Raw genomic sequence first — 15,765 nt, forward strand, 5'->3', positions numbered from 1 at the left:
AGTCCCACCAATATATATTGAAGTCAGAAACAGTGATTGGCTGGCCATTGAGTGAGTGACAGCTGTCTGGCGTGGGCTGAGCAGGCAGGAGACATGGGGTCATGTGTTGCTGGTGGCTAGCTGAGCTGCCGTTGCCGTGGCCGTTGCTATGGACTCACTGATGGCCTGAGACTTCTGCCACAGAAGGGCTCTGATCTCCTCTTCATCATTAAAATGGTTCTCCTTATACCTGTCCTTAAACCATTCCCTATACTGAGGACAGAGAAGGAGACCGGAGAGAGTGTCAGAAGAGTGGGAGAGTTGAGAGGAGGAGAGAGTCATAAGAGAGGGAAAGATGAGAGGGAGCAGAAAAAGAGATTGATAGAGAGAAGACCCAGGAGAGAGTAGAGAACTTGTGTGATAGCGATTGTGAGAGAAAGATAAATAGATAAGAGGAGGAGGAGAGAGAGAAAGGCAATACTCAGTGGGTTAAGAAAAGAGAGAGAGAAAGAAGACTGTCACTGACCTGTGCCACCTCTAGATTCTCAAAGTCCTCTAGCTGCCTTAAGAACCCCACGTTAGGTCCAGCACACGGCCGTACCACCCTCACCGCAGCTAAGGACTCCACCCAGCCCCGCCCAGTAACTGTCATGATGTACACCACCACCAACGTAACACTACGAGACACACCTGCCACACTGGGAACACATCAGTCAATCAATTACATCAATTAGAATGTCATCAATACATTCAATCAAATATCAATACATTTAAAAATTCTCACCAGTGGACCAGGCAGCCTTTCCCTTTGAGTCTGGACTCGTGGATGAAAATGATGCTGTCCTTAAAAAACGGGGTCCTGAAGACAGATATAAAGCTTGGACTAGGACTGCAGTTTGAGCTAATAAACGAACATTTATGGGATATAAAGTCACGTAACGTTCATCGTTTGTTAATTAACCACGCACACGTGCACACACACCAGCGCACCTGGCGCGTACACACACCTCGCGCGTACACACAAACACAGACACTTACAGGTTTTGTTTGGAGGCATCAGCAGCAGGGATGCAGAGGTATTTCATCTCCTGTGGAAGAGGACAACTGGAGCTGAACAACAAGTCAACAACATATAAAACATTGACATACCCAATTTGACATTATGCATTTGGGTCCATAAACATTGTGTCATAATGCAGTATGCCAACATACTATATCTAGTGATGAGGCTCTTTATCACTTCAGTTTGAACTCTGTGGTGTTGGGGGTCTTCTGCTCTCTTCCTCTTTCAGGTCCTAACAAGGGACAAACCCCATGCAGTAGCGCATCATGACAATACAGATTTACTCTCTCTATGTGCATGCATGCGTGTGTGTGTGTGTGTGGTGGTGGATGTGCACCTGACAGCTGATGGTGAACCATGGCCTCAGCGGGCAGAAACGAACCGTCCCGTTATGACTGCGCCTCCGCAAAAAAGAAACTCTGCGATATAGAGAGCCACGGTAGTCCTCCAACTGGACAGGTCAGACAGACAGCCGCACGCACCCCCGATAGACAGTAGAACACGGGTAGGAGTAGTCCGAAATCTAATGTTCTAATAAACTCATCTCAACTGGTCATCCAAATAATGAGTCATCACAATCAGCATAGCTACCCACAATACAACACTGTCAAGATCAATCGTCATCATAGCAATTTGTCATGACCACAATTTACCACACAACTCTAACCAAAACTGTGTGCAACGAATTAGATTTAGAAAAATACAGCGCAATTAATACATAGAATATTAATCCTGAGAAGCATTACCAATTTCTGCTAAAATTGCCCATGTCAACTTCACCAGGTTGTTAACTAACCTCTTCCCTCTCCAAAACCAGAGCCATCTTTGCAGAAATCAATCAGTATAACCATACAAGTTGACTGTTGGGTATGCAAATTGACCCTCCATCTGGCTTGCCATTAGTCTGCAAAGAGCTGAGTCATAGAGGCTTGCTAAACAGTTGATCAGTTGATTTACCGGTAGAATGATAACACATTCTCTAGTAGTGTGACGACTTGCCGACGCGTTTCAGCTGCATGGCCTTCGACAGAGAGTACTCCCTGGCCTCCCTGAAACTTTGTTTCCATTGAACATGCCATACAAATAAAGGCATTTTAATTAATTATATGAAGAGTGCCTTGGTCGTCTTTTCTTTTTGATAACCAATTTACCCCTTTTATCAAAGAGCACCTTCTGTCTACCAAAATCTACTATTGTGTATCTTAATACTGTGATAGAAGTTGCCATTCTCTCTTCAGCATAATAATAGTGAAAGCACACTACTGTACACACAACAACTAACTGAGATGCTGTCACAGACTGATAAAGTGTAAAGAGATTGATACATGGTTTTCAGGCTGGCTTTAAATGAGAAAATATTAAAGTTCAGAGACAATACTTGTGTGTGTGTGTTTGTACACAAATATGGTGTATTTAGTATTTTATTGCTTTTCAGTGCAACTGAAACAGCTGCAGTCAACAGCACTGAAGGAAAACTAGTTGATAACCGCACAGCTCATTTTAGCATTCTCAGTTTGAGGTTTGTCCTCTCCCCATCTGTACTTATCTCACACAAACACACCTTTCCCACTCTCTCATATAGAAACATATTTGAACATCCGAATGAAGCCCTATCTGAAAACTCAGATAAACATTTAATACAGTCGTGAAGAGGGCACGACAAAGCCTATTCCCCTCAGGAAACTAAAAAGATTTGTCACGGGTCCTCAGATCCTCAAAAGAGCTGCAACGTTGTGAACATCCTGACTGGTTGCATCACTGCCTGGTACGGCAACTGCTCGGCCTCTGACCGCAAGGCACTACAGAGGGTAGTATGTACGGCCCAGTACATCACTGGGGCTAAGCTGCCTGCCATCCAGGACCTCTACACCAGGCGGAATCAGAGGAAGGCCCTAAAAATGGTCAAAGACCCCAGCCAACCCAGTCATCGACTGTTCTCTCTACTACCACATGGCGAGCGATACCGGAGTGCCAAGTCTAGGACCAAAGGCTTCTCAACAGTTTTTACCCCCAAGCCATAACACTCCTAAACAGGTAATCAAACAGCTACACTATATGCATTGTGTGCCCCCCCCCCCCCCCCCCCCCAAACCCCTCTTTTACGCTGCTCCTACTCTCTGTTTATCATATACTCACCGACTAACCGGTGCCCCCGCACATTGGCTACCCGGACTATCTGCATTTAACCATACCTACATGTACATACTATCTCAATCAGCCCGACTAACCGGTGCCTGTATATAGCCTCCCTACTGTTATTTTTCACTGTCTTTATTACTGTTGTTTTTATTTCTTTACTTACCTATTGTTCACCTAATACCTTTTTTTTTACTTAAAAATTGCACTGTTGGTTAGGCATTGTAACAGTATAACTTTAAACCGTCCCCTCGCCCCGACACGGGCGCGAACCAGGGACCCTCTGCACACATCAACAACAGTCACCCACGAAGCGTCGTTACCCATCGCTCCACAAAAGCCGCAGCTCTTGCAGAGCAAGGGGAACCACTACTTCTAGGTTTCAGACCAAGTGACGTAACTGATTGAAACGCTATTAGCGCTTACCCGCTAACTAGCTAGCCATTTCACATCCGTTACACTCACCCCCCTTTCAACCTCCTCCTTTTCCGCAGCAACCAGTGATCCGGGTCAACAGCATCAATGTAAGTAAGCATTTCACTGTAAGGTCTACACCTGTTGTATTCGGCGAGCGTGACAAATAAAGTTTGCTTTGATTTGATAGAGTTGCACTTTCATGTAATTATGAAATTGCAGGCAGGTCACCCGTGATACAAGTCAGTATTCAACGTCCATCCATGTTCGAGGATGTCGGGAGATGATGTGAAAACTGTCCACTAGGGGCAACAGTGAGCACTGTCACCTTCAAGTAAGTTTTGGTTTTGCTAGGGCATTGTGGATGGGCGTAAGTAGTGATGTTACGTTTGATACCGGAGCTCTGAGGCATGCGTCGAAATTGCTAGCAGTGTGCCAATGCGTGTATCACTTTATCAGAAGTACGTCATCAATGATGACATCAATTGATGACGTCCGAAGCTTCGTTTGATCACGTGCTTTTTCAAATCATGTGTTGCAAAATGCGAGCTCCCACAGAATTTGCTGTAGTTCCAATTTATTTAGTGTAGTATAAGCTTCTGTCTTAAGCATCATAAATAATGCCTTAGGTTCAGTTTTTTAAAATAGTGAACTTGAAAGCAAAAAAAGTGTGGTAACTTTACAAGGATTATCTACATGCGTTTCAATGTTCATTGCCTTTACTTGCAAACGACAAAATAGAGGGGTACAGCCATGTAACAAAGGTTGAAAACAGGAGAGCGATACACCCAACTCAACATGAGGTAGTGTCCCGTTAATACTGTGCCAACTCTGGGTGATGACATCACAGGAGGGGAAAGGTCACGCCAACACCAATGTCCATAATAACCATGCTCCCATGAATAGTACTAATACTATACTGCAGTTAAGTCCACCACCTATTCAGTAGGAATTATTTATATAGTGTCCACACTATAACAAAAAGGAAGCATGGTGTAAGATACAAACCTGCTATTCCAACTGATTATAGTCTACTAAATCCAACAATTTACTGCTGCGCCAATGTGTTATAATGACCACAACAGAGAAAAAATATCTCTATCTGATAATCACATGACACTATTTATTGCTGAACAGCAGATGTCACTAATGTGCATTACGACCAGATAATGAAGCTTTGAATAATTTACCGTTTTTAGGCAGAATTTGGTGAAAGCGCCGAAGCCTATAGAAAGCCTTGGTTTCCCATCACTACCTGTAAGCGTCTTCCTCTGATTTCAAGGTTGCATGTTCAAGTACAGCGAGAGAAAGTTGTTTTGATATTTTTGTTTTAAGCCTATCCCAAACCTTAACCCTTACACGAACCATTCGGAGTTAATGACTAACCTTAAGAATTATGAGTTTCTGCCTAAACTTAACCTTAAACACTTCGAAATTTGACATTTGGAACAACTTCGAAATCTGACATTTCCGAAACAAGGATGAACGTCTCATTCTGACGTGAGACTTTTAAAGCTTGTAGGAATATAAGGTTTCAATAATGTCATCAGAAAAGGCAGAAATCTAGTTAACACATTCAGCTGCTAAATGATGTCTGCATGCCTACATTTTGATAAAAAAGTGTAGAATAATTTAAACTCACCAACATCCAGTATCAAATAAACATTACTGCAACTCCACCTTGAGTTGCATAACATGAGGTACATTCTTTAAAAAAAATATATATCTAGAACCTAAAAGGGTTCTTTGGCTGTCCCCATAGGATAACCCTTTGAAGAACCCCTTTTGGTTCCAGGTAGAACACTTTTCATTGGGTTCTACATGGAACCCAAAAGGGTTCTACCTGGAGCCCAAAAGGGTTCTACCTGGAACAAAAAAGGCTTCTCCTATGGGGACAGCCAAAGAACCCCATTGTCTTGTGGGTGATACCAGAAGTCTAATACTTTCCATATACCAATTGAAAATGGGGATAGGAAAGTTTGACTTTCAATACAACTTCAGTTTTCTATTTCAGGAGTCGTAACAGAGAAGTGTGAATTGGTGACATAATGAACATCGTATGAGTATTTGACTCAGTACACAGCAAAAATTACTTATGGGTATTTTCTTTTCATCCACAACTATCTGAGAACCATTATTATACAGGCATTTAGGCGTAGAACCTTTGACTAGACAACACTGTTTACAAAACACACAGCCTAATATAGAAAGAACAGAACACTTTCCAACTGTCACAATGTAAGGATTATATCAAGTTCAGCCCTTATATTGCTATTGGCGATATGACTGTGATCAAGTGGGATTAAGTGGGTGTTAGTTATTCAAGATCAAGCATAGCCTCCCAAGGTTATGATATAAGTAGAGTAGGATCAAAAATTATCTATACTTATCGTTCCATTCAACTACTGCAACCAGATATCATTCCATACTAATATAACAAGGCAGGCAGTAGACTGATTGGTCAGGTTATACTGCTGAGCCCAATATCACACAGGTCGCAACTCTAAGGGCTGGTTGCCTGGACACAGATAAAGCATAGTCCTGGACTAATATACAATTTCAATAGAGAATCTCCATCTCCAATCCAGGACTAGGCTTAATCTGTGTCAGGGGTGGGCAAGGCATAGTCTCACCTCTAGAATGGGGGCAGCGGTGTCATGGATGGAAAGGATGTGGGTGATATTGTGCTTCGCCAACAGCTCCTTGTCCCGCGCATCTGAGAATAAAAAACATAATAATATAATATGTAATTTAGGATATGCTTTTATCCAAACCGATTTACAGTACAGTGAGTGCTAACATTTTAAGTTTACTGTAATGTACATGATCTCTGCAGGAATCGAACCCACGACCCTGGAGTTGCTAGCGCCACACACTTACCAGCTGATAAAAATCACGTAGGCCCTGTCCTCAAATTACAAAGACCCTTGGCACCCCTGTCCTAAATAAAGAGTTTTCTGCTCAACAACAACCAACTCCCCAAGGATCTCCAAGCAAATAAACTCTCACAAACAGGTTTGTTCTTCATTTGAACTGAAAGAAAAACCGGAAAACCAGTGTTTCTAAAAGAGCACAAAAGCAAGAAACAGTAAATCTTCGAATCAAATTCTGTCTTTAAAAGGAAGCTAAAGGTTCTCTACTTAGGTCAGATGTGCCAAGGGCATTTTTTCTCACGCTGGGTTGGTTTACTGAATGGTGAGGTGATATACATATGGACTAGAAAGGACTCTGAGGAAATTAGGCCCAAGCCTGATTATGAAATGACGTCCAACCCAAACCGTGCACAGTGTAGGAGTCAGTAAAATGATGATGGCTGGTGTTATCTATTATATAATAACAATCATCAAATCAATTATTTAGAGCAAAAAAGCACACACACACACACACACACACACACACACACACACACACACATACACACACATACATACAGTGGGGTCCAAAATTATTGACACCCTTGATAAAAATGAGCAATAATGAATTTATAAAATAAATAATTCAAATACTGAGCTGTACTGTATCCTAAAAAAAAAGGGAAATTATGTTATTTTATACTAATACTAATTGCTTAGAGAAAGAGATTTTGTTTAACAAGTAATACTTTTTTTCAAAAAGGTAGGGGTAAAAAGTATTGACACCCCTAAAGATTCTTATAAGTAAGTAGTCAGAAGTTAAGTATTTGGTCCCATATTCCTTGCACACAATGACTACATCAAGCTTGTGAATCTCCAAACTTGTTGGATGCATTTGTGGTTCATTTAGGTTGTGTTTCAGATCATTTTGTTCCCAATAGAAATTAATGGTAAATAATGTATTGTGTCATTTTGGAGTCACTTATATTCTAAATAAGAATATCATTTGTGTCTACATTAATGTGGATGTTACCACGGTTACGGATAATCCTCAATGAATCGTGAATAATACGGAGTGAGAAAGTTACAGAGGGTTAAAGATCATAGCCCCAAGACATGCTATGACCTCTCCCTCTCACCATTACCAATAACAGGGGAGGTTAGCATGTCTTGGGGCTATGATCCTTAACCCTCTGTAACTTTCTCACTCCGTATTATTCACGATTTATTGAGGATTATCCGTAACCGTGGTAACATCCACATTAATGTCATTATTAACATTATTAACGATTCATTCAGGATTACCTGTAATCATGGTAGCATCCACATTAATGTAGAAGTGTTTAGGAACCTATTCTATTCTTATTTACAATAAAGGTGACTGATGTCACGCCCTGGCCTTAGTATTCTTTGTTTTCTTTATTATTTTAGTTAGGTCAGGGTGTGACATGGGAAGTTTGTGTGTTTTGTCTAGTTTAGGGTGTGTGTATTGTTTAGGGGGTGTTGTATAGTGTATGGGGTTGTGTTCAGGAGAGAGTTCTAGGAAAGTCTATGGTTGCCTGGTTTGGTTCTCAATCAGAGACAGATGTCATTAATTGTCTCTGATTGGGAGCCATATTTAAGGCAGCCATAGGCTTTAGGTGATTGTGGGAGATTGTCTATGTTGAACGTAAGTAGCTTGTGTGTGCACTTTCGTTTGTAGCTTCACGGTTGTTTGTTGTTTTGTATAGTTTGTATAAGTGTTTCGTTTCGTGTTCATCTTCGTCGTAAAATAAAAGAAGATGCATCCGTCTCCGCAGCGCCATCTCAGCCATCCGTCTCCTCAGCGCCATCTGAGCCATCCGTCTGTCCCGAGCCATCAGAGCCGCCAACCAGACAGGATCTGCCAGAGCCGCCAACCAGACAGAATCTCCCACCACACATGGATCAAGCAGCGTGAGCGGAACCAACAACAGCGGCAAAGTAACCAGGACTCATGGACATGGGAGGATGTATTGGACGGCAAGGGTTGCTACACATGGGAGGAGATCCGAGCTGGAAGAGATCGCCTTCCATGGGAACAGCTGGAGGCGATTAGGAGAGCAGAGGCAACCGGAGAGAGGAACCGAAGTTATGAGGGTACGCGACTAGCAAGGAAGCCTGTGAGTAAACCCCAAAAATTTCTTGGGGGGGGGCTAAGAGGTAGTGGGCCGAGGGCAGGTAGGAGACCTGCGCCCACTTCCCAGGCTAACCGTGGAGAGCGGGAGTACGGGCAGACACCGTGTTACGCAGTAGAGCGCACGGTGTCTCCTGTACGTGTGCATAGCACGGTGCGGGTTATTCCACCTCCCCGCACTGGCAGGGCTAGATTGAGTATTGAGCCGGATGTCATGAAGCCAGCCCTACATATCTGGCCACCAGTGCGTCTCCTCGGGCCGGTTTACATGGCACCAGCCTTACGCATGGTGTCCCCGGTTCGCCTACATAGCCCGGTGCGGGTTATTCCACCTCCCCGCACTGGTCGGGCGACGGGGAGCATTCAACCAGGTAAGGTTGGGCAGGCTCAATGCTCAAGGGAGCCAGTACGCCTGCACGGTCCGGTATTTCCGGCGCCACCTTCCCCGCTCCAGGCCAGTACCACCAGTGCCTACACCACGCACCAGGCTTCCAGTGCGTCTCCAGAGCCCTGTTCCTCCTCCACGCACTCTCCCTATGGTGCGTGTCTCCAGTCCGGTACCACCACTTCCGGCACCACGCACTAAGCCTCCTGTGCGTCTCCAGAGCCCTGTACGCACTGTTCCTTCTCCCCGTACTCGCCCTGATGTGCGTGCCCTCAGCCCGGTACCACCAGTGCCGGTACCACGCACCAGGCCTATAGTACGCCTTGAGAGTCCAGTGTGCCCTGTTGTTGTTCCCCGCACTAGCCTGAAGGTGCGTGTCCTTAGCCCGGTACCTCCAGTTCCGGCACCACGCACCAGGCCTACAGTGCGTCTCAGCCGGCTAGAGTCTGCCGTCTGCCCAGCGGCGCCTGAACTGCCCGTCTGCCCAGCGGCGCCTGAACTGCCCGTCTGCCCAGCGGCGCCTGAACTGCCCGTCTGCCCAGCGGCGCCTGAACTGCCCGTCTGCCCAACGGCGCCTGAACTGCACGTCTGCCCAATGGCGCCTGAACTGCCCGTCTGCCCTACGCCGTCTGAACTGTCCGTCTGCCAAGTGCCGCATGAGCCGCCCGTCTGCCATGAGCCTGCAAAGCCGCCCGTCTGCCATGAGCCTACAGAGCCGTCCGCCAGACAGGAGCCGCTAGAGCCTTCCGCCAGACAGGAGCCGCTAGAGCCTTCCGCCAGACCGGATCAGCCAGAGCCTTCCGCCAGACCGGATCAGCCAGAGCCTTCCGCCAGACCGGATCAGCCAGAGCCGTCAGCGAGCCATGACCAGCCAGAGCCGTCAGCGAGCCATGACCAGCCAGAGCCGTCAGCGAGCCATGACCAGCCAGAGCCAGCCAGCCAGGATCCGCCAGAGCCAGCCAGCCAGGATCCGCCAGAGCCAGCCAGCCAGGATCCGCCAGAGCCAGCCAGCCAGGATCCGCCAGCCAGCCAGGGACAGCCAGCCAGTCCGGTGTTGTCCCTCAGTCCGGAGCTGCCGTCCCTCAGTCCGGAGCTGCCCCTTATCCTGGTGCTGCCCCTTATCCTGGTGCTGCCCCTTATCCTGGTGCTGCCCCTTATGGTGCTGCCCCTTATCCTGGTGCTGCCCCTTATCCTGGTGCTGCCCCTTATCCTGGTGCTGCCCCTTAGTCCGGTGCTGCCCCTTAGTCCGGTGCTGCCCCTTAGTCCGGTGCTGCCCCTTAGTCCGGTGCTGCCACTTAGTCCGGTGCTGCCCCTTAATCCAGTGGGGTTAATTTGGAGGGTGGCCATTTGGTGGAGGATACGAAAGCGGGTAGTGACTATGGTGGGGTGGGGACCACGACCAGCGCCAGAGCCGCCACCGTGGACAGACGCCCACCCAGACCCTCCCCTAGACTTTATGCTGGTGCGTCCGGAGTTCGCACCTTGAGGGGGGGGTTATGTCACGCCCTGGCCTTAGTATTCTTTGTTTTCTTTATTATTTTAGTTAGGTCAGGGTGTGACATGGGAAGTTTGTGTGTTTTGTCTAGTTTAGGGTGTGTGTATTGTTTAGGGGGTGTTGTATAGTGTATGGGGTTGTGTTCAGGAGAGAGTTCTAGGAAAGTCTATGGTTGCCTGGTTTGGTTCTCAATCAGAGACAGATGTCATTAATTGTCTCTGATTGGGAGCCATATTTAAGGCAGCCATAGGCTTTAGGTGATTGTGGGAGATTGTCTATGTTGAACGTAAGTAGCTTGTGTGTGCACTTTCGTTTGTAGCTTCACGGTTGTTTGTTGTTTTGTATAGTTTGTATAAGTGTTTCGTTTCGTGTTCATCTTCGTCGTAAAATAAAAGAAGATGTATTCATATCACGCTGCGCCTTGGTCCATTCATTCACCTCAAGACGACCGTGACAACTGAACATTTCACAATACATGATTTACCATTTATTTACCATTTATTAAAAATAATCTAAAACACAAACAAAATGAACTGCAAATGCCTTTTTCATCTTTATCAAAGGTATCAACAATTCCGGACCCCACTGTATATGCTTATTACACAAGCACACACTCTTATTAAATAAAGACACCCTCATAACTGTGCTTTAGTGGATCTGTGTAAAGATCTGGAGAACTGAACAGCAGGTGTGGGACACCCACTGCTACACACATGCCTTACACACACACACACACACACACACACACACACACACACACACACACACACACACACACACACACACACACACACACACACACACACACACACTGTAAGGGAATTACTTTACCTTTGAAGTTTCCCAGATAGAGATCAGGCAGCACCTACATGGTGAAATACATGTTTATTCTCAAATTATTCTGTATAGCTTATAATAATAAAGAGCCCGCTAATTGTGGCCTATTTACTGCAGTCTATCTTTGAGCCATTGTATTTAACTGAATTTCGATAGCTTAACCTTTCTCACAATCAAAAGCAGATGATGTCATTCCGAGAAAGCCTCGGACACACACGTGCTCCAATTGACATAATTATTACCGCTACCTTGTTTATTCCATTCCCCATGTCCTGGGAAGAAAATATCCCTCTGCCAGACGCTTCAATCTAATGCTTAAATGTCTTATTCAAAATAGATAGCATAGTAGTCTGAACAGCCTGTTTGAAATGTAGCCAATATTTTCTGGGATAATTTATCTCCCAAAAGCAGGTAGCTGGTGACAAGCCCTCTCAACAGGCAGATAGTAGTCTTTCCTTTCGTGTAGTTTTCAGGTCATTCGATCTTCTCCTGTTCCTAACTCATTATCTATTTAATGAGACCTTGGAAGTTCTGATAGAGTGTGCGTGGCACCGGGTTTGCCCGTTGTGGTTATGGCTGCAGACAGTCCATTAATCTAACTGTTGGTCATTAATAATGACGCAATATGACCTTAACCCTGCTATGTGACTGTTTTGGTATGTGGCCATCCCGTGGCCAATGCTCTCTGGGGCTAAATATATGTCTCAGTGGAGTGAAGTTGAGATAGACAGAGAGATCCAGGGGGCAGAGGAGGCAAGCCCATAGCCCATACCTACAATAGCCTACATAACCCACAGAGCTCCAACAGAGCCCCAATAATCCATCTCTCAGTTGCTCTGAACTTTTAACCGTCTACTCACCACAAAGCAAATTCTCCAGTGCTAAATCAACACTGACAATTTTCAATTTGACACTTGGCCAGTGTCTATACAGGTCCACACTTTTGAGTGTTAATATTTGTGTTGTGGAGAAAATTACCAGGCTGGATACAGGAGTACAGTTTGGTTTAGAGAAAACCTCTCGTGCTCTACAGCCCACCCCAATTGTGCGCAAGTGCATTACCGATTAGGTGTCGTAACATAACACTGCCGTAATACATTACCGCTTAGTAACAGCATAGTAACTAATATAAACAGATATACACTACCGGTCAAAAGTTTTAGAACCCCTACTCATTCAAGGGAGGCCATGTAGTGTAGATCACCGATACTACAGTGAGTATTTCTCCTTTGGCAAGATAATCCATCCATCTGACAGGTGTGACATGTCAAGAAGCTGATTAAACATCATGATCATTACACAGGTGCATCTTGTACTGGGGACAATAAAAGGCCACTCTAAAATGTGCAGTTGGCATGCTGGGAGCAAGAAATTGGCATGCTGATTGCAAGAATGTCCACCAAAACTGTTGCCAGAGAATGTAATGTTAATTTCTCTACCATAATCCACCTCCAATGTCATTTTAAGACCACGTGTAACCACGTCAGCCCAGGACCTCCACATCCGGCTTCTTCACCTGTGAGATGGTCTGAGATAAGCCACCCGGACAGCTAATGAAACGGTGGGTTTGCACAACCAAAGAATTTCTGCACAAACTGTCAGAAACCGTTTCACAGAAGCTCATCTGCATGCTCAACATCCTCACATAATAGTATTTTCTTTATTGACACATGCTTCTATGTCACATTTACAAAGACATCTGAAGTGGTAGCCAATATGTTCAAACATTGATAGACCAATTAAAAACCTAGACCAATTAAACTGGTACAACACTTTCACTCACAGGTGGCCAAAAATAACTAATTCAAAGCCACGCCCCGACTAAGCCATGCCTCCAATATCATTTCCCAGTGTGACTTGCCTTTTTGAGTAATTTGTAACGTTACCACCCATGACTGCATTTGTTAGTGACCGATACAAATCGATTCAAATCAAATTTTATTTGTAACATGCGCTGAATATAACAGGTGTAGTAGACGTTAATTTGAAATTCATACTTATAAGCCCTTAACCAACAATGCAGTTTAAAGAAAAATAACAGTTGAGAAAATATTTACTAAATTAACTAAAGTAAAACAATTATTGAGTAACAATAAAATAACAATAATGAGGATATATAGAGGGGGTACCAGTACCGAGTCAATGTGCAGGGATACAGGTTAGTCAAGGTAATTGAGGTAATACACTGCTCAAAAAAATAAAGGGAACACTAAAATAACACATCCTAGACCTGAATGAATGAAATATTCTTATTAAATACTTTTTTCTTTACATAGTTGAATGTGCTGACAACAAAATCACACAAAAATTATCAATGGAAATCAAATTTATCAACCCATGGAGGTCTGGATTTGGAGTCACACTCAAAATTAAAGTGGAAAACCACACTACAGGCTGATCCAACTTTGATGTAATGTCCTTAAAACAAGTCAAAATGAGGCTCAGTAGTGTGTGTGGCCTCCACGTGCCTGTATGACCTCCCTACAACGCCTGGGCATGCTCGTGATGAGGTGGCGGATGGTCTCCTGAGGGATCTCCTCCCAGACATGGACTAAAGCATCCACCAACTCCTGGACAGTCTGTGGTGCAACGTGGCGTTGGTGGATGGAGCGAGACATGATGTCCCAGATGTGCTCAATTGGATTCAGGTCTGGGGAACGGGCGGGCCAGTCCATAGCATCAATGCCTTCCTCTTGCAGGAACTGCTGACACACTCCAGCCACATGAGGTCTAGCATTGTCTTGCATTAGGAGGAACCCAGGGCCAACCGCACCAGCATATGGTCTCAAAAGGGGTCTGAGGATCTCATCTCGGTACCTAATGGCAGTCAGGCTACCTCTGGCGAGCACATGGAGGGCTGTGCGGCCCCCCAAAGAAATGCCACCCCACACCATGACTGACCCACCGCCAAACCGGTCATGCTGGAGGATGTTGCAGGCAGCAGAACGTTCTCCACGGCGTCTCCAGACTGTCACGTCTGTCACATGTGCTCAGTGTGAACCTGCTTTCATCTGTGAAGAGCACAGGGCGCCAGTGGCGAATTTGCCAATCTTGGTGTTCTCTGGCAAATGCCAAACGTCCTGCACGGTGTTGGGCTGTAAGCACAACCCCCACCTGTGGACGTCGGGCCCTCATACCACCCTCATGGAGTCTGTTTCTGACCGTTTGAGCAGACACATGCACATTTGTGGCCTGCTGGAGGTCATTTTGCAGGGCTCTGGCAGTGCTCCTCCTGCTCCCCCTTGCACAAAGGCGGAGGTAGCGGTCCTGCTGCTGGGTTGTTGCCCTCCTACGGCCTCCTCCACGTCTCCTGATGTACTGGCCTGTCTCCTGGTAGCGCCTCCATGCTCTGGACACTACGCTGACAGACACAGCAAACCTTCTTGCCACAGCTCGCATTGATGTGCCATCCTGGATGAGCTGCACTACCTGAGCCACTTGTGTGGGTTGTAGACTCCGTCTCATGCTACCACTAGAGTGAATGCACCGCCAGCATTCAAAAGTGACCAAAACATCAGCCAGGAAGCATAGGAACTGAGAAGTGGTCTGTGGTCACCACCTGCAGAACCACTCCTTTACTGGGGGTGTCTTGCTAATTGCCTATAATTTCTACCTGTTGTCTATTCCATTTGCACAACAGCATGTGAAATTTATTGTCAATCAGTGTTGCTTCCTAAGTGGACAGTTTGATTTCACAGAAGTGTGATTGACTTGGAGTTACATTGTGTTGTTTAAGTGTTCCCTTTATTTTTTTGAGCAGTGTACATAGATAGGGGTAAAATGACTATGCACTTTGTTGAATTTGTTAATTCTCTGTCCTATGGACTTCACCAAATTAGTTCTTACTGTTGTTGAATGTTATCATTACACGTAAACTGATTATGACAATACATTACATATATCATGAGGCTTTACTTTGATGGCCAAGATTTACCCTAACACAGTGGTGTTAGGAACCTCCTGGGTTACGTGCCACATAAGGCCAGCAAGTCTGATTATGCTGGTTTACAACATGATGTGTAATTCCTATTGCAATCCAGCCAAAGTTAGGACATCCAACAGTTCTAATTTTTATACACCCACAACCTGCATTCTGAATGTCTATCATTAGGAACAGTGATGAAGAAGACTACCTAAACCATTTAAACTAGAACACCCATTTCAGTAACAGGTGCAATAAATCTAACTAACTGATTTAATTAGTTTAGAAAAATGTATGTTATTTATCTTTGTGTAACATAAGATTAATCAATCAATCAATCAATGTACAGGCAAAAACACAAATATTAAAAACAATCCTAAAAAAATCTAGCTGCAGTAGAGCATGCTGGGAATTATGATAATGATGGTGAAACAATGTGGTTTTCATGGTCCACAGAGTAAAACTGACCCAATCACACCCTCACACTCAACACTGATTATTAACATCAACACTGGGGTTATTTTACA

At 44.9% G+C, this 15,765-nt stretch overlaps 1 protein-coding gene across 1 annotated transcript; it reads right to left on the reverse strand.

Moving 5' to 3' along the window:
* Nucleotides 1–99: 99 nt before the first annotated feature.
* On the reverse strand, nucleotides 100–11,585 carry LOC120052106 (dual specificity protein phosphatase 22-B-like). Its single transcript, XM_038998956.1, has 7 exons — nucleotides 11,565–11,585; nucleotides 11,311–11,344; nucleotides 6,226–6,308; nucleotides 1,018–1,067; nucleotides 764–838; nucleotides 506–677; nucleotides 100–252 (listed from the first exon to the last, which is right to left on the reverse strand). Exons 1-7 carry the CDS (start codon nucleotides 11,583–11,585, stop codon nucleotides 100–102), a joined length of 588 nt encoding a protein of 195 aa, XP_038854884.1.
* Nucleotides 11,586–15,765: the final 4,180 nt, after the last annotated feature.

Source organism: Salvelinus namaycush, chromosome 8, assembly GCF_016432855.1.
Source record: "Salvelinus namaycush isolate Seneca chromosome 8, SaNama_1.0, whole genome shotgun sequence".
NCBI classification, from domain to species: domain Eukaryota; kingdom Metazoa; phylum Chordata; class Actinopteri; order Salmoniformes; family Salmonidae; genus Salvelinus; species Salvelinus namaycush.